At 30.9% G+C, this 20883-nt stretch overlaps 1 protein-coding gene across 1 annotated transcript; it reads left to right on the forward strand.

Annotated features, from left to right (window-relative positions):
- Window positions 1-1256: 1256 nt before the first annotated feature.
- On the forward strand, window positions 1257-19806 carry LOC108567827 (contactin-3-like). The gene is made up of 7 exons (XM_017928521.1): window positions 1257-1390; window positions 4125-4397; window positions 18008-18222; window positions 18299-18400; window positions 18697-18805; window positions 18865-19149; window positions 19198-19806. Exons 2-7 carry the CDS (start codon window positions 4301-4303, stop codon window positions 19308-19310), a joined length of 921 nt encoding a protein of 306 aa, XP_017784010.1. The 5' UTR covers window positions 1257-1390; window positions 4125-4300; the 3' UTR covers window positions 19311-19806.
- The last annotated feature ends 1077 nt before the right edge of the window (window positions 19807-20883 follow it).

The raw sequence follows: 20883 nt of genomic DNA on the forward strand, positions 1-20883 counted from the left end.
CGTAATGAGAATGCCAGTCGAGTGTAAATGTTACGTAAAAATTAAATTTTTATTAAAAAAAATTAATCGATTATTTACAAATCCATGCCATGAAGAAATAAAACTTAATACAAATATAAAGCTAGAGGGTGGAAAATCAAAGTTAATACACTTTGAAATCCAAATATATTCCTTTTAGTATATAAAAATTTAAAGGAGGAGAGGTGCCAAGATTATATATTTTTAAAATGAGACGTAGTAACAACAACCACTGTTTAAAAAAAAATAAAAGACGTCTTTTCGAAGATTTGCATCTACAACGTTATGAAAATCTACCTGCAATTAATTTTACCGATTTGAGTTGTGATAGGATAATTTTGTACTCTCGGCTGAAAACCATAATATTTTGTTTCAAATCGATATATTCAACCGCATCAACGCTATTTACTGGATACAAGCGGTAAACATATCATGTTCATTATTTTTTTTTATAAATAGTGATAATACACGTCCTTTAATTAATACGTTTTTGCTGATATTTGTTTATGTAATTTCATCTTATTTTATAAATTACAATCAATACCTGTTCATTTATTTATAACGAATTATTTTGTAATTGATTATTGTCCAACTATGAAATACGATATGAAGCAGAAATTGCAACAATTTAGGTCGATTTTTCTCTTTACTTTTGTAATATTTTCTCAATGTGAAGGTAGCCATTTCGTTGTTCCACTTTGCATTAGAAAATCCTTTGACTCTTTAAAACGGAATGCTTTGATGCGTGTTTTTCGCAAGCGTAGAGCGAAATTACACACAAAAAAAGAAACTTTGCAAAGAGGGAGTAGAGAGGAAATTCCTGAATTTCGAGTGGTCAAACTGAAGGAACAAAAAAAGGAAGGAAATTCGTAGGGAAGCATCGACGAACAAAATCTTCGAATCCGTGTGTGTGTATTTGAAGTGGGCAGAATTACGTTTCGCTGATAAATTGCGCATTGTAGCATGGATCTGGGACTGGAGGACGTGAACCTTAGGGTTAAAAAAAGTATGAGTGAATTTCCAAGGGTTGCATAGTAGTTCTTCGTCGAATCTGCCGCCCTCGTAGGAAAAAAAAGGTATATCTTAATAATCCATTTACTTGCCGGGGTTGATAATTAGCAGGGGGCGGCTTCTGCTTCTGCCGCCTCCGTTCGGGGGTCCAGTAGTTTTCGTGAGGGTTAGCACCCCGCGAGGCCGCAAGCGCGTTTTACGAGCGGCGACGCCAGTCGTCGCGACGCTCTTACCCCGTGAACACACGCGAGTGCTTTCACCCCACACCATTGCATAACTTGAAATCATTTTTTCGCGCTCACGGAAGAACATTTCATCATTGAAATTAGGATTTCTTGCTTGACGTTCATGTCATTATTTGGTAAGAATACATTGATAATAGTTACATTTTATTATTAAGAAGATTAGTTGGTAGTAATATGAAATACGTACACTATATTAGGTGTATAAATAATATTAATTCCAAAATTCTTGAATAAAATATTTTTTACATAACTGGTGATACCCAATGTTAATCATTCACTCAGATATTAACACATTCGAATACAATTTATTTAGCTATACTACCTAAATATTCTCTACAATACAGGATTATACGATTAAAGTAGTTGAATAAATGAGCCCTTTATATAATTTTAAATATTTAGCAGTAATTAATATTATCGGAAAGCTAATAACTTTATTCTAAATGAAATGAAACAAGAGGATTTCATATCATCAAGATTTTTCGAGGAGGCAGTTTCGTATACCCTTTAAGACATTTTTTGAGAAATTAACATTTGACGTAACATTGAAATATATTATATTGTACAGACATTTATTTGTATATTTTCTTTAACGTCGGAAATATGTGATGCATTAGTATTAGTAACAGTACACTTTTGGTGAAACCAGTATGAATCACTTTTACGACCCTCGACACAAGTTCACTATTAGAACTAATTTTAATAGCACGAGCACTTTAGTATTAAACATTCAATTTGCTTGTGCCGCATTGCTGGATAGATCAATAACAATTTTAAGTATTAAAATAAACATTAAAATACTAAAGCCTAATTTCAGAATATTGCAATATATATTGTAACTAGTTTTCGAAGTGATTTTTTATAAAGTAATTATTATATTATAATTGGCAATTTTATACTATGTAAATGAAACATAAATCTAATAATGAAAATATAATACAAGTTAGTATTGTCAACTCTACGTTACTCACGCGGCGTCTGTAAGACGCCAATGGGTACAAATGAACTGGATGCAGAGATTTTACAAAAATTACCAATGGAATCAGACGTAGACAAACAATAAAAAACAAACGAGAATAGTGATGATGAAGATACTTTTTACATTTTTATAAACTCAGACGCCACGCGAGTAACAATGTTACGAAATGTAGAGCGAGTAACAGAGGATTAAATAAATAAATAAATATTTACTAATTTCCAAAATTTCATAAAAATGTTGGTTTATTGTAAATCGCAAACAATGAAACAATAACTTTTTTCTGTCTATTTTTTATTGTATTTCAATTCATTGTTTCAAATATTGATATTGCACCATTTCTGTTATTAGAAATTTAATTTGAAAAATTTAACATACACAACAATATTACATAAAAAAATCAATAATAATTTGTGAAATGCATAAAAAAATTTGACTCAAATCGAACACTTTCCGTTATTAAAATATCAAAATAAGCTTTAAAATTCCAACATGGTAAACATAACAATTCAATGCTTTTATTACAAAAATATGAAAATCAAATAATCATTCATATTATGCAATTCGATGTGTGACACATTTCATTTATACATATATTATCAAATAATATTGTCCGCATTGATTTATAGTCTATATTTTACAAAATAGAATTCCATCTGCACATGCAGAAACATCGTTTAAAAAAAATCTTTTTCTGAAAGGACGCTTTGAAAGCTTTCAATTCTTTTCACGCAATGTATTCCAAGCGAATTATTTTTCTGAATAACAAAGATGTGGAATAATTTCAAACCCCATTTCTACGCTTTTATAAACTGTTTCTCTTGCTCGATCAATTCGTTCTCGTTCACTCACTCGGATTTCTGGGCTCAGGATTGGAGTTTCCCAGTGACTCTCACTCAGCACAAGAGTAGAGTGCAATAAAATATTCAAAATTCGTACGTCTGTTCCAGTATGACAACATAATAGAATTGTATATTATTTAGCATCAATATCAATGCTCACTAATGTATACTGCTGTTAGTAAATTTTTATCAAAAATATCTGTAATTTCTGTATTATTTTTTTGACACAGAAATTGAATGTTATTTTGCAAATGTTTTAATTAAAATTTGATGGACGGAAAATCAATTCGACCATCACCAAAATTAGAGATCTTCAATAATTTGTCAAAAATGATTTACTAAAACTATTGTCTGAAAATATTAAAGCAATCGTTGAAACAATGAAAATTCATGCACATTTTAGTTTCTTGATCCAAAATCAACTTCAATTCCCATTCCGAATGTCTCGAATCCAAAATTAAATAGTTATATATTATTTTTTTCAATTATATTTAAAATTAACTAAGACCAAGGTCTATGCACTTGATTTATTAATGTCGTTATCTTTTTTAGAATTCATTATTTATTTATTTGTTTATACTTAGGATTAGGATTTCTCAGTTTTCCCTAATTCATATTTTATTAATTCTGATTTACTTATTTTTTTGTATTACTATTTTCTGGCCAATAAATTATGTTTTTTTATTATTACGCATATATAATGAATATAGTAAAATGTATAGGTAATATTTATCCTGATAGGAAATGCAATTTTAATAAATTATCCGTTTATTGGAAATTATGAACTTGATTTCTATTTATAGCTCAATAAAATTGTAATATCGGATATATTTTCATCAAGTTGAGTGTATCAAAAACCAAGCCCTCGTACGCTTGTGTTCAAATATGCTTTTTAGTATTATTACTTCTTTTATTAAAACGCTCAACCGAACTAATTGCGTATTAGTGTTTATACATGCATTTCGAAAAAAATGACTTTTCGAATTTAATTTCATATTAAAAGTTATTAAATATGTTATGTTGTTGTTGCAGGTAGATCCAATGCTTGATTGGGATTCGTTTTGTTCTCATCCAGATCAACAAGTCGTTTGAGAAGTGGGATGTGATTTGCATCTGGACATTGCTGGGACAGTTGCAATTTATAGTAGTCGGGTGATGTGTGAGGCGAAACGGGAATCTTCTTCACGTAGGAAACCGGGTTGGCTATCATGAATAAGCTTGCTGGGTTGCCGCTGCTTTTGGCCCTAATAGCAGCTTTAGGGATTTCGGATGCACGCCATTCAAGGAGACGAGGGTTTCTGCCAGGTAAAGCTACTACTGCTAACTAAATATCCCCTAATTGAATCCAGAAATGTGTATATATATATATATACAAAATACAAAATTAACCCAAACAAAACAGAATGTTATTAACCTAAATGATAATAATAACAAGAACCACTCCGAACTTTAGCACATTAAGTATTACAAATAGCTAGGATTAAGTACTAAGCAAATATATATATGCATCAAATAATTAGAGCAAGTCAACATGATCTACCAAACATCTTTGACAACAAACTAGATAACTTAAACCATTATCTTTAATACTTTTTTCCATTAACTTTCTATTACTCACGTGAGAATACAAATCTTCTTTAGCACCTTACGCCATTTTAGAGTAATGCGTTGAAGGATTAACAGCAAAATATTCTTAGCAGAGTCATTCAGACGCCATGCGAGTAGTGGTTTTATATAAAAAAAAAACTAACTAATTAGTAAAAACAAAAATACAAATGGTCAGAAACTCAAAATTTTGCATAAAATGCATGATCGCCACTCAGAATACCGATAGTGTGCTTAATCGACATCTGAATGTGCTTTATACAAACATTTTCCATTTGCCGCAACAAATTATTTATGTATGTGCAATACTTCCTATCAATGTATAATTTGTCTCGGCACAGTAAAGGAAACAGAAAATCAATTCGGCACTAAAATAGTTGAACGAATTCGTATCTGCCTCAGCCAAAGTTATATGCCATAAAACAGAGTCCAACTTACGTAATTTCTTCGTCTTCTTGATTTCGCATGCTTGGCGGGGAATCAACGGTTTTCATTCCAACTTCAGCACTAATCTGTTTCATATGTCTGTGCCAATTTAATTAAATATACTCGTATATTTGGATGCTCATTTTAAAAGCATATAGCATACAATATATTTAAAAACAAAACTAATAAAAAACGTAGATATTTTCAACATTTATACATGCAAATAAAACTACCAATTTTTTTTATCAAGTACTTCGGATGTAACTTAACTACTATTGATAATAATCCTCTAATGTATTACCTATGGGTCAAAATGACCCGTTTATTAAATATTTAAAAAATAGACCAAACGATTGATTTTTACAATAAACACATATGAATTCTTATCATTTAATGACAAACAGGTTGTATCATATTTGCAATCAAAATTCTAAGATTTCAGGGAATCTTTTGGTTACGTATTAGATCATGCATATATAGTTCACACAACGCACGTCTCAATCGTCTTATCTAAGAATACCTAGAATTCTTCTTTCCCAATGGTCATAATTTATATTAAACTCTACTGTTGACACTAGCAATACTTAATATACAATGAAATAAAGCCATTCGCACATTTTTCATCAAGTTCATGCACCTGATTTAGTATGATATATGATTTCAGGTTTTTTTTATCATTATCATTAACAGAATTAGTGTGGGGCATACTGCATATCAGCATTACTGATTATCACCATTTTGGTACATGGGAAACCAAATAATTACACTGTGAAATTCAAATATTGATGATATTTTAAGAACGTATTTTCTACAGACGCTACTGCTCCTACTGAAAAGTGCATTTGAAAATACAGGAGTAGATAGAAAGTCAACACAATTAAATTACAATATAATGCAAATAAAAACAAATATCAGACGGATCACTCTGACCCATGCGTACTACTTACTGTTTAAACATGTTTATTAATATACTAATAACATCAATTCTTCATTTATGCCTATAAAATAATATTAAACTGTTAATTTAAAGCATACATTTATATATTTGATAGGTGCACTGTATGTTTGTGTTTTTTTTCATAATTTTTTTTTTTAGCTTCTATACATATTTCTATCAGCTGTGTATATATATTTCAGCGCGACATCCTCAGGATTAATTTAAATCAGATTGTAATCCGTGCAGAAAGTTGCTGCGCTCCCAGTAAAGGGGTGGACGGATTATAGAAATTCCAGTTTTCCAGTGCCAAAGGCGTATTGCACGAAAACATGCGATTTCATGTGTAATCCGCAAGAATATAATCCATATATACTCTGACAAATTATCTGAGACACTACTTATTTCCTAAAATTAATTAATACTTGATGGGGTAGCTGGAGATACAAATCCATTGTATGCAAATTTTCGGAAAATTAATACAAATATTTAGCGACAATAATAATTAGAAAATATAACGATTATTCAACATGTTTATATGGCAATAGTCTTTTTGTTTTTTTAAATAAAAATGTTTACTTTGTTACGTTACTATTGCAATACTGATATTATTATTATATTTAAATTAAAATTAACTCTTTCAATAACATCCATTTATAGTTGTTTTCACAAGGTATATACGAGTTTGCAAATTGTATGAAGCCATGCTTGAGAACTCAAGTTTCAGGCTTAATTGGTGCAATGGTTCGAATTGCAGTAGAAATCAACACTATTTATATCTCAGGTGAAAATCTAACTAATTAGTGCTATTATTTATCAATGCAAAATCGTTATAATGCATTATTTTTCAATCATTTTGCAAATTGATTTCGCAGATCTGCAATGCGGCAATATTGGAACTATTTTCATCAGGCTGTGATGCCGATTTATAAATAAATTAAAAACCAATTTTGTGTGGGCGTGTGGTTGTCGCTTATTTCCGGTCCTCTGAACTCGATCGTAAATTGCATGCAGTTCCATTCATCAAAGGAAAGACCCGGAAAAGGGACGTCGTCGACGACCTTTTCGTGACTCTTAAGAATATAAATAGAAATTAGGGCTTACACTTATAACATTATTATACGCCTACATGTACGAATTTCTTCAATGTATTTGCGTTTGTGCTATATATAACGCAACTAAGTATAATTCGTTGTTTATATTTAAAAATATCAATGACTTTCTTTTGAAGTAAATGAGATTATAATGAATTTTATTACAAAGAAACGACTTTTACCAAAAACAGTTTTTTTAATTTTCACAAAAAAAGGAGAGATTTTCTAAATAACTTATTCAGGTTCTTGAAGACTTAATTTCATTATTTATAGCATATTTTAAAGCAATGATTTTTCTACTTCGCCTTTTTTTTTATCATAGTATCTATTCTATCTTCTTCTATTGAATAATTTAGATACAATCTTGATAATATTTGTCCAGATAATTTAATGATCTCACTTTTTGAAGCTAGGGGAAGAAATACGATAAACGTCTTTGCCCAAACGTTCTGTGGATTTTGTAAATAAAAGAGAAGTGTTACTAATATCTCTATTGAATTCGTGTGATTACAAAATGTAGTAATTTAGAATTAATTTCAGATTTCAACACAAATTAAAATTATTGCCGTCGATTTTCTGTTAGTCATAAACAATTAAAATTATTCCCGTGTTTTGCCAGAGACGATTTTGTGTCAAAATTTTTATCTTTTCTGGTTTAAAAAACCTGTTTTTGAATTATATCAATTTCTTAAAAACTCTAACTGGAAATTAATCAATTTTTTTTTTATTTACTATTTTATTATAATAAAAAAAAAAGATTTTAGACTTTTAATAAAAATAACGATAGGTTTATTATAGTCACTTTTTTGACCATATATATATATGTCAATTAAGCCTTCGTCTTGACATAAAATAGAATGTCTGGAAAATGATACATTACCTCTAACACATATGAAGACATAAATTGGAAGTAGATATTATTCACATTGTATGTTTAATAAAATTCATCATTTGAATTATGAAATATTATTGCAATTCAATTTGAACGTAATGGAATATTTCATACAACGAATGCGATCAAATATCATTACTTTTTTTTCTGAGTTTAATTAAATTTATGTCAACGGTATTCCATCTATATTTCTTTCACATCTCAGGACTTATTGTTTTCTCGAATTGTATCAAATATCGCATTTACAGTCCATTACAGAAATGTGCCCTCAAAAACAATATGCGGTTGCACAGGGTCGGTCGCTTGTGTTTTTAAACATGTCGTGTATTGTTTTGATGCTGTTTTAAATGCGGCGTTGAAAGAATGTTGGTTTGCAAGGGTTTTTTGATTTACGGCCATCGTGGAGCGCCATTGAAATAGTTGGTTACATCTGTATGCATCTGGTGCGTGAAAAGGGTCGAAACCACGAGACGGAAGGCGAGAGTCCTTTGAGGGCGTCAGTCGACCCACTAACGAGGCACCGCAAAAAAAATATAATACAGGACTGCAGGACAAGCAAAATGAAGAAAACAAAGACCAGCTAGAAAACAAACTTGGCCGACCCAAAAAGCCACATCAAAGCAACAGAAGTGTGCAATTGAAAAGCACCTGCTGCGAATGTAATTAAGAAAATGAGCACGAGTTCAACTACAAATTATAGCACTTTTCGAAAAGCCTCGGCGTATGGTTTTTAATAATAATTTCATGGACGATATGAAAGTTCTAAAATACAAATAATTTCATTTCAATAAGCTAATTACAAAAATTAATGAAATAACAAATTTGTGTAATTAATAATCATTAATAAGTCTATTAAATTAATAAAATGCAATGGTTACTATATTTATTCAACATAACACTGTTCTTCATTTTTAATATATTTAAATTCCAGTTATGTAACTCTATAATTGCAGTTGGAATTATATAATTTCTTGGAAATCGTCAAGAATCAATCAATACTTTTATGACGTTATATGTTAAGATATAAGATATTTAACTATGTTAAGGTTAAGTAAATTTCTGGCTGTTTATAATTATATATCTGATCGAGGTAGATCAATAGTTTTAGGTGGATTCTAGATCATTTCGACTAGAGGGTCGTCAACCTTTTAATACCTATCTCACATTTTCTTATGTTTATTAAGTGCGTAGAAGAATTTGGAAGAATTTTGTAATATTGTTCGCGACATAAAAATATAATAAGTAAATGAAATAAGCTAACTGTAGAATCAATAGGATATATGTATTATGATTGGTTATCCATACTTTCAAGAATATCCAGTATAGGGATATTCTAAAGTTAATAATTCTTTTAATTAAACATAATGATTTTGTAACTACGTATACCACACTACACCTGAATTGTAATCAGTGGCGGACATTTTTCTATAGTATTTACAATATTATTGTTTTTAGTATTTTTGGGCCTCAACTATTTTTTATTCTACAATAATTGTACTTAATACTTGCATTATTTAGCAAATCATACAAACAAAAATACGTCTCGGATGATAGATTTACGATGCTAATATCGTTTTAAAATATCAGATACAGAAGTATGTCTGCATTTGGCATCACACTCAAAAGTAACGCCTCTCCCCCATTTACAAGTACTTTCTTATGAAACCAATAATATTTCCATGCACTCGGCATACCTAACAACGTTATGCATTTAATGGCGTTGTTAAAATCCAAGCGGAAACTTTGTCTATAATCCACTTCATATGCAACATAAAAATAACAATCAGCAAAATCATCGACGTTGCCGAGGAAATGTGCATCTTAGTTTATTAAAGACATCTCAGTTGTCTTCAAACACACTCGCCGCTGCTCTCTGATAACTTTGCAAACTCACTTATATATTATTTATCAGATAACTTTGGCATCTGAAGGAATTATTTGGAATTAAATTATTATAAAAAAGAATTACCAATAAAGTTATATCTGGTTCATAATTTAAACATCGTTGCCAATATGTATTTAATCAATATTCTATATTTTCATTGTAGAGTCAATAATTATCGATCTTAAAAGGTCTCCCTAATTTTAGTAGATCATTCATTTTGAAATCATTTAGAACTTTAGAGAATTTATGGTATATCCATATATATTGTAGATGATATGGAAAGCTTCAACTCTTTATAAAGTTAAAACAACATAAAATATCACAAAATTGTCTCTTCAATTTCTGGCCCTTACGTGTTTTTATTATATGCCAAATAAAATTCTAAACAGAAACAATATTGACAGAGATTCAAATCGATACCAAACAAGCCTTGTGAACTCAAAGGCAACCGGTGACAAATTGGTTTTAAAGTAACGCAAAAAAATTAGATGATGATAATTATTAGCTCAGCCTCTCTATTCTTAATATGAGACTTCTATACAAAAAAATACAAGAAATAAGTTGAAGATAAGATTATATCATTAATAAGAGTATAAAATAAAGATTATAATTACTTTAAATATGATGTTTTCTAAATGAAGCTTTACTAGAATTTATTTAGTTATGTTCATGGTAAGTTCTCGTCTTTAATTTGAGGTGAATTCTTGAAAACAATGGTGGAAGTATAGTATACATTACACTGGCAGAAGTAAAAGCAGCTCTGCATGTTTATATAATAAATGAAAGCAGTATCGTTGGAAACAATGAAAAGCGACGTTGTAGGCAACATACACAACGCAGACGAACAATAATGGGGTTTATTGAATATGAATGATAATATTTTTAATGGAGTTGCGAATAAAACAATGGGCGAGACCATCTCGGCTCCTCGGCAGGATACAATGGATGTCGCCCTGAACTCCCTTTTAAACACTAGAGACTGGAAACTCGGCGTCGCGCCAGACAAATTCATAACTAATTAAGACTAGACAATGCATGCGCTAAGCTTGTTTGCTACACATTTCAACATTCCTAAATGGCATTGCCCGAAGCCTTTGCTGATGTGAAGTATGTTAAACAACTTTGAATGAATTATTTTTTATCTATATATGGACGATAGTCTAACTAAATATTATTTAGAATAAATGAAGCTTTACATTTTTAAAATGAACATGCTTAGAAGGTAATATATTTTATTTTTCCTTAATCTAATCAATTTATATAATTATATAAATTGACAACTAACATTATATTTAACGAAGTATCACAAAGTCCACGCAAGTAACGATGTTACGAAATGCAGCGTAAGTAACTGAAGATTTGGTTAATAAATGATCTCGAATGACTTAAGTTGTATAGTAATTTACCATTTTGTGTAATTCCTGTAAAGATATAAAGCATAAACATGAATATAAAACAAAAGAATTGCAAGCTCAACTTGCTAACTCCAAATTGAAATATATCATGTGGATCTGTAACGTCCGAAAGGCTTGTGTAAACCGATATTACATGTATTCATTCGAACGTGTATTTTGCTTTCGTTAACGTTTTACTTTTTTTGTCGATAAAAAAACTCTCTTTCCTTCGGTATATCCTGAAATTGGGGAATTTTGTATTTAATCCTTGTGGGCTCTGTGTGTAGGTGTTTAAGCAAAGCCCATGTTTACTTACTGCTCATGTCGGCATCGGCCCCTCTCGAGAATTTATGCGCTTTAGTGCTAAAACGTTTCGCCCGAAACTAGAAATTCCAATTAATTGACAAATGCAAATTGATCGCCACCTCCCACCCTTCCACCCCTTGTTCTGTCCTCGTCCTCTGAGGGCGCTGACACCCTGCAAATTATACACATTAATTACATTTAGGTTTTACTTAGCTATTTCCTGTCACATCCAACAAAATATTTCTCTTCACAAATAAACATAATTACCAATTATTTGTTAATTATGGCAGAAATATTACGGACGCAATGAATCAATAAATTGTGTAAATAAATAAACTTATTTTCTTCAATTACATTCAACTTATAGCCCGAGATGTTGGCAGGTTGTGAATGAACAATAAAAGTTAAAAAAAAAAAAATCTTCAAAGTCAATGGAATGTGTTTAATGTTTTCAATATGTATTTTAGTGACACTTCAATTTATTATTTTTTATTGTGGAAACGGAAAATGCAGTTCCGGCACTCACAATCAACCTCTTGAACAATTCTGCACAGATGGGCGATTCTTGAAGTTTGAGAATCCGCTGTACTTGAAAATTGTTATAGTACTTTTAACTTTCTATGAAACGATACAACAATTTTCACAATCTACTTTTCATGATTTTTTAACCAGTCTGAGAAACTCCGTTAAATATAATGATGGTTATTAATAAAATAATTCATTTTAAAACATACAAATCATCAGTCAGTATGAAGATGTTAAGTGGTTGCCCCGCATTTCCAGTTTTAAAAGTTGATAGTTTTATTTTAATAAATTTGATATTACATTATAATATTTGTATTTATACAATTATAATATTTCACTCGTTATTTATTCGACCTTCCAAGTTTATTTACTTCACTTAAAATTAATGGACGAAATATGTGCAGATTGTAATTTACAATTCTAAATTAGTTTAAGTTGTTTTAAGTATATTATATGCAAAATATATGGTAATAAATAACGCTACAGTAATGGTAAATATTTAAATGTTTATATTTATTTCTTGTAATTATTTATTAACTGATAGCATTATTATGTTTGTACCGAATGTTGTGCTAAAATAAATAATAAAATTAATTAAAGCACGTATTATATATATATATTTCGATTCTATATAAGGCATGAGCATTACTGAAGTGAACTTCGGATTTGAGTTGCGACAGAATTGGATATTATTAGTTTCTGGTGGTTTGCTCAGGTCGATGCAGGATCGGAGATCGTGAATCTAAAACTAAACTTGTTGAAAACTATTCAGTTTACTAGATCTTAAGGTACCCTCGAAGACACTAATAAGGGAACGAATTGGAGAAAAACAATCGTCTCGTTGCAGCATTCCCTCGCTGCTGCTGACTCTATTAAAACTTGAGGACAAAACGATTAAACTCGTTTGCTCTGTCTCGTCTTGCTCGAATCGAATCGGGATGCTCCAGAAATGGCGCAAACCTTTCTAGTGAAAACAGTTCCAATTGAGAAGATCTAAGAAAATTTAATTAGAAAAGAAAATAGCATCGAACCACATCAAATTCACAAGGATTAAATACCAAATCGAATGGAATTGCGTTATGTTAATTATTTCTTTGAAATAGTTAAGCTCATTAACATACACATAATTCAATTTATATCTTCGTAATAACATAAGCTATTATTTACAATGAATTAATTGAAAGTTATAATTAAATTAATTCAATAAAGAAATAAAATTTCAGCTACGTACATTTCATTTATTTACGTAGCTCGTTACTAACGTTAACGTTAATAAGCAAATAAATTAAAAAATATTCTGTTCAGTCAGTCTTAACTTCTAAGTTTGCATATAAAATACTAAAAGTAAATAGATCAAAGCAGGTAATTACAAATTAATTATTTATAATAATTACTTCTATTAATTAAACATATTTTGATAATTGTGATAATTGAAATTTTATTTGCTTAATTATTTATTTAATGCATATAATAATTTAATTGAACGTTATAATTAATACAGTTGTTTATTGGGAACAATTGATAATATATACATTAATAATATAATTAATATGATGCAATTCTATGGTTAATGGAAAAATATTAGACACTGATAACGTAATTTAACAGTGGCAGTATTTTTTATAGCTTTGTTTTCAAACTGATATTAGATTGTAGGTAATAGTGGTAGGTTGCACTTTCACTTGCTTCGGCGCCACTAGTTTCAGCGTATACGTATCTTTTCCAATCGTATTAAGGTCTTTTATCAGTTTGTTCATATCATCTACGTCCGGAATGAAGAAAGGTGGTGGTTTTGGGGTTTCTCTTGGTTCGTTGTTTTTATTAGGAATGATATCTTCTATGTCTTGTGCTGATGTGCTGGCTAGAACTGAGTAGGGATTGTTGATTAGAGATGGATGTTTTCATCTGTGTTTATGTTTTGTCTTGTATTTGCATGTTGTTTTTTCTTTGCCAGAGCCGGTATCAGTATCTCCGTTTTTTTTTCGTACCGCTCTTTTTCTTTTCTCTCCTGGCTCGATAGGAATCGGCTCCTACTCTTCTAAGGAGTCTTCTGGCATTTTAAGGTTCGTTCTAGTTTTCCTACTAATGAGGGAAAACTCCCAATTTTTACTTGTGTAAAGTAATATGTGCGACACCCACAGTCCGACCGTCACAGTTGTAACAATTTATAGTTCGATGCAATAAAGTATCGGGTAAATGAACACTAAATCTACCGGAGACTCAGAATTCAGTACTCACTCAACGCGATCAGAACTAGCAAAAGGAATATAAAATGAATAAAGTTTTACCAAATAATTTATAATTTGGTTCCACCTAGAGCAGGCTCTATTTATGATAGACTGCGGCTCCCATCTCCAACTTAAGCTGATTGTGGCTATGATGGCTATATTAATTTCACTAGCAAAAATGGCGATCGTTGTATTACGTGCGACTCCTTGAACTTTTGTTTTAACATGCAATATCTTAAAAACGACTCTTTGTTCTAAAAGACGAAAGTACAAATTAATTGAAATACAAGTTGACAGCTTAAACGTTGATTTTTTTTTAATTATGATTTAATGGGAATAAAGAGCGGAAATACGTATGGTCAATATCTTTTCAATTTTATTAATATAATTATGTAATAATAAATTTGAATAGGTAATAAATGTTTTAATTAAAATATTAGTTTAATGAAAATTCTATACAATGAAGTACGAGGATGTGGAAATGATCAGTAATTGTGTAAACAGTATTGGAGGATGTTCGGTTATTAAATGGCGACGGCACTAGGATTTCCTAAACCTCTGGTGAATTTACATCCCTGTATCTATCACTCGATGTTTATCTGTGTATGTGCGTTTGTGTGAATGTGCATGTGCTCACCAATATATCTCTATCCACCTATCACTGTGTAATTATAGCCGCATGCTAGAATCTGTATGCTTTACAACTGACATCTCTTCGACCCCCTAAGTCAATATTGTACCATGGACATAATTAACGCGTGGGTGGTTATGTCCGCCCGTATTACGGAAAACATACCATAATACCATCATATCACACTCTGTGAGTGAGGATTAAAGTTCTCTCTCACCGGTTGCATCATATAGCAAGTCTGCATTATACACGAAGAGTTGGTTTGTTTGTCGGATGAATTGGAACACACATGTAATTGAATGTTAATTTCTCGGCTATACAGAGCTTGGTAATCCACATTCGATAATTAGACCTCATTAAATAAACGAGTCTTCAAACAATTGCGTTTAAACTTGCCCAAATACATGGCCTTTCTCTATAAGAATAAATATCGAAAAACAAATATATGAATGTGAAAAATTGTATATTCTATATAAGATAGAAATTATGTTAAATTTAAGAAAAAATGCAACGAAATAAAATTTTCTATTTCTGTAAATGTATATTTCTTTGATATCTATTTTATTCCAAAACTATTATACTTAATATAAAATATTAACCAGAAAAACACAGTTGTTAGAAAATCTTGATAAATATAGCTATGATTGTTCTGATATTGCTATGATATTGTCTTTTTTAACAGACTTATTGTTAACAATTAAAGTTTAATGTTTTTAATTGGGGTATGGTTACATCAAATTAGTTATAAATGTATGCGCAAGAAGAAAATAAGACCCATCAACACAATGTAATTGATTGGTTTTGAATGTGCTGTTTGTCGTGTTTTTTTTTTGTAGAATTGCAATCGAACCAATGGGAATGCAGTTATTCCCATTTGCACGAAATCTGATTGCGGCAACGAAAGGGAAATGGTAGTAATGAAGTTAGGTATGAAATAAAGTGAAAGAATTTAATCACAGTTCGATGTGTTTGGCATTGGAATATCCACAGAGGGACAAACGAAGCGGCCTTAACGAAAAACCAATTAAAATTAATTGTTTCCTTTTTTTCTAGAAATACTTAAATTTTGCAACTGTTGAGTTTGAATAACTTCGAGACTAAAAGAGAATTATTCACTTTTTATACAAGAAAATTGTAAAATAAATCCCTTTATAAATCCGGATTGATTCATATTAGAGATTGAGTACAGAGTTAGTACATTCATTCTTTAGAATTAGTTGAAATTTGTGCATTCGATTGGTGTTCGGTTTTGGAAATGTACAGACGCGTGTTTCATGTAAACGCTGTATTTGAACTACATGAATTTCCCATTAGTTTATTTTCACTGAAAATGTTGACTGGTTTTTGTGTGTGACCTGAGGCCATTTCAAATGATCAAAGGATGCATCTAACAGACGTAATCAAATGTACATAGATACTCACTTAAAAATGTTCAAATGCAAATTAAGCTAAAAGTGAAATCAAATACTTTAAGCAGTTCATTTCTAATTATTTTAACACAAATGAGCATACTTTTGTTTTCAAGAAAACTTTGTTTGGTAATTTTCAACTGTTTTTTTGTGATACTAACAGCAAAGGTTCCATGACTGCGCCACAACAGTGGCTTTGAATAAGTGAAATCTTCCGTGTAAAGTATATGGCGGATATATCCGCCGCAAGTAAGTAAATATATTTAAATCAAATTCACTTTGATTACAAATGATATTTTCTACCCCACGTTGAAATTTAGTCTGACGAAACTCTAAATGCAATAATTATTTAATATATTCTAAATTCTCCCGCGAAATTTAATTAAAAACTTTAGAAAGTCTGAACTGGCGCTCCATCTAGCGCTAAATTATATAAGTGCATTCGGATTTTGCCCTGCAGTAATTTAACCGTAATGTAATTTCCGGTTTAACTTTTCGAAATGTCTTCTCAAAGCACATTAGGAGCATGCAGAATTTCGAAACTATTAGCCAACTAATTTTCTGTTCGCTTGATATTACGTAAACAGTTTGTCAGTGTCTGTCTCGGGACGTCGTTCGGTCGACGGTTCATAGATGTCGACTGACGTTCCAAAGACCCGGAGGCATGGAATCGATCCCGTAGTTTCGACCTTTGAAAACTGGGTTAGAAGGGTCCACAAATCGAATTTCAACTGTGGCCAACCGCAAATGTTCATAATTAAAATTCTCGTTGTAAATTAAATTGCAAATTATTATTTCACGATTCTCGGCTGAAATAAACTGAAATAACTGTAAGCCGGATAATCTGCAAATGGAAATCCTTTTAGCAGAAGATTGTTGCACTCGAGTCGATGATGAAAGTAGTTTTACTTTGAAGTGAATGGCAGGAAAAGTTTACCGAGTGCCAGTTTTAAGGATCATTGCATTTCCTTGAGAACAATTTGAAAAAATATTAAGTCACAAATTTAGTTATAAATATAATAATCATTATTAATACGTATTTATAAATCGAATTATAAAGGCTTTGCGACATTGTAATAAATAAAATAAATCATAAATTCTTAGTGTGAAGCATTATTAAATAGCAGTAAATAACATTTATATAACAATCTCTACTTTGGAAATATTTCTGTATAAATATAAACAAAATATGGCAATTTATGAAGAAAATGTATTCACATATACCATCAAAAACTGTTTGGTTCTTGCATGAAAAACACTCTGTAAATACGAATAACGTTTAAATATTGATATTGATTTTCTTTTTAATCTATCTTATAATGTGTCGTATATCATTAAACTTGGACTTTTCACATGTTTTAATTGATGACATTGTGGATGAGTTATTTCTGAAACTCCATTTAACATATTTTAAATTTTTTTGACCGGCGTCCCGGAGGCACAATTTGTCAACAAAAGAGCAGTATTCTCCGGAGCCGCGGATTGCTGACCCCAAAATTATTTGAATATTAAAAGAAATTTATGTTTAACAATTTGCACATCAAATGTTTGTTTTCATAACTAATATTATATTATTTATTTGCTAGAATCGCAGTATGCAAAAGTTCAAAAGGATCTAATTGCGGAATTGAGCCGGGGTGGCAGTAGGTTACATGCTGGACCGAATTCGATCCGGTCAGGTCCGGAGATCAGCAAGCTACAAAACCGGTTGTTTCTGAGCCCTAATTACACCCTAGTGGAGGCGCAAACCCGGACAACAGCTGCGCTCCATTGTGAAGTACAGGACATTGGCAATTGCACGGTATGAAATGACAACAACAACAAAAGTTACAGCTTTAAGTAATCACCATCAATAAATAATGAGGCTTAAATTTCAGGTGACGTGGAAAAGGATCAAAGACTACCAGATACTTACGTTCGGACTGTTGACTTACAGCAGCGATAATAGGTTCTTTGCTAGGAATGGAAAAGGCAGCAAGGTATTAAGTTTTTATTACGTGAATAATTATCGCAACGGCGGGACGCATTGCTGCAATTTATTAAGTGTATGAAATGCGAATGGAAATTATGAAAACTCGAACAGGAGAAAGATGATGGAAACCTTATATTTTTCATTCGATTGGTTTCTTCCGAATAACCGACGCCGCTGAAAACTTACGCTCCGCTGAATATTGAACCTTCTCACATGTTTCTTTCAATTCGTTTCGTTTATTTTCCTTCGTATCACTTGGTTAGATGTGTGTTGTAATTAAGGTAGCTTGATTTACTTCCTCAGGACTGGTCATTGCATATACGCTACGTGGATAAAGGTGACGCAGGGATCTACGAATGTCAGGTGTCATCGCATCCGCCATCTAGTATTTTCGTTGAACTAAAATTAGTCGGTAATTATATTTCTTTTATATAATCTGTGATTTTTATAAAAACATTTTGATTACTTTAGAGGCACACGCTGAGATCGTTGGTGGTTCGGATAAGATCGTGAAGTCAGGATCTCCTCTGCTCTTGACCTGTGTCCTGCAGAAATCCACTGAAGTCCCGGAGTACATCTTCTGGTACCATGGACAGAGAATGATAAACTACGATCTAGGTGGAGGAGCTGCCGTCAGGCACGGAAGACATGGCAGCGAGTTACTTATACCCAGTGCAGAAATCCGACATTCAGGGAATTACTCCTGTGTCCCTTCGAACGCCCGTCCAGATAGTGTCAATGTTCACGTCCTGCATAGTAAGATTACACACTGAGGTTGGGGCGTGCTTGAATCTATATTTTTAGGTGAGAAACCAGCGGCCATGCAGCATGGAAGCAAAAGCTCCCAAGGAGCAAGCAGAAGCTGCCCGATCGTGCTCTTGCTGGCCCTATATTCGCTGTTATCGAGCAGGACGTGATGATACTTCTAAAACGAATATTCCCAAAGACATCGAGGGAACCCAACATAATGAATCGCAAAGACTGCTACAGAATATATATTATACGATGAGTCAGTTTGTATGTAGCTGATCTTCATTATAACATAACTTAATAACGTATTCAACGTATAACGTATTTATTTCAATATGATGATCAGCAATTGTACATAATTCAACAGTCCCAAATCGGTGTTTGCATGTAGAGTGTTTACTATATTTTATAATGTGCAGTATTGGCCATAAAATAAACATAATTAGTTAGAACAAATGAAAATAATTCACTCACATAACAGTGTATACAGTTTGGTAAGATTATATTGAAATGTTATAAATTCACCAATTTAGAAAAAAATATCAATTTACATAAATCTCTTGTTATACTATGAACTTGCAATTACAAATTGAGGTCTAAATATCAAGAAAAATATTATCAATAAATTTTTATTTTATAATTTTTATTGGCCAAAACTTTATTGGCTAACAACAAATATTAATTCATAAACTAAGATAATTAAAAAATGCAACTTCGACTTATTTCGAATTAAGAAAATCATGAACCGTAGGCACCAGTGTTAGTTATACTAGACGAGGTCCCCAAACATTATTTTGGCATCATTGCAGTCCCGCTACTTTCTTGATCAAACCTTTAATGTATTATATGTTATTATTAATTTTTTGATAATATTTAATAATTTGTAATAGAAAGATATAGCAGGAATACATACTTTTATTTATATGATATTACATTTTAATAATAGTTTGAACTCTATATGCAAATGTTATACATCCGCTTGTTAACATTACGATAAAAATATATCGAAGCATTGTAGTTACATGTACATAATTGTATTGTGCCAAATATATGGGGTTGCGTCCATTATTATTTACTGAAGGTGAAATATCTTTTTTTCTCTGGCCGGCCTTCAAGAATGTATTTTACAATTATTTTATAGAATCCTAAAAAAAGTAAAGTATTTGTACTTTATCAAAATTTTACAACAGTTTCATTCAATAAATCACATATAATATAATAGTAATAATTATTAAATAAAGTGAAATTTTAATTTGTTAAAAGTATCAATTCTCAAGATAATTGAAATACATCTCAATTTTCATATCAATGTATATAAATATGTTTGTTTTGTATACCATATTAATAATAATTGAATCGAGTCTCGAATTGCACCACTACAAATCAGTTTTTTCAAACCATTAATTATTGAGTGTAAGTTAAATAACTGTTAAACATGCTTATCAATATAAAAATATAAAAAAGGTATAATTATACAAAAAATAGGTATTAGCTAGTCTTGCCTATAAAAAATTTAAAAATCACAGATTAATTAGACATATTTTATGAAAACAACACATATGATTATGATATTCTTATATACTGAGATTGACTTTTCTGTTTAAAAAGTGATCAAGATTAAATTTAATGTCACATTTTACATTTTATATTTCAAATAATTTATCGACCAAATCGAGATTTAATGCTATATTTTATACAACTTTGTCATTTTTTTGATATGTGACATATTGAATATCAGGG

The sequence above is a fragment of the Nicrophorus vespilloides genome, unplaced genomic scaffold (genome assembly GCF_001412225.1).
Source record: "Nicrophorus vespilloides isolate i.1.1-1 unplaced genomic scaffold, Nicve_v1.0, whole genome shotgun sequence".
Taxonomy (NCBI): Eukaryota; Metazoa; Arthropoda; class Insecta; order Coleoptera; family Silphidae; genus Nicrophorus; species Nicrophorus vespilloides.

What these genes read in the sequence shown, in the direction of transcription:
- LOC108567827 (XM_017928521.1), top strand. Translation starts at nt 4,301, where the DNA reads ATGAATAAGCTTGCTGGGTTGCCGCTGCTTTTGGCCCTAATAGCAGCT. An exon ending in GAGACGAGGGTTTCTGCCAG is followed by an intron (nt 4,398 to 18,007) that starts GTAAAGCTACTA and finishes TTTATTTGCTAG; the next exon opens with AATCGCAGTATGCAAAAGTT. An exon ending in CGTTGAACTAAAATTAGTCG is followed by an intron (nt 18,806 to 18,864) that starts GTAATTATATTT and finishes TGATTACTTTAG; the next exon opens with AGGCACACGCTGAGATCGTT.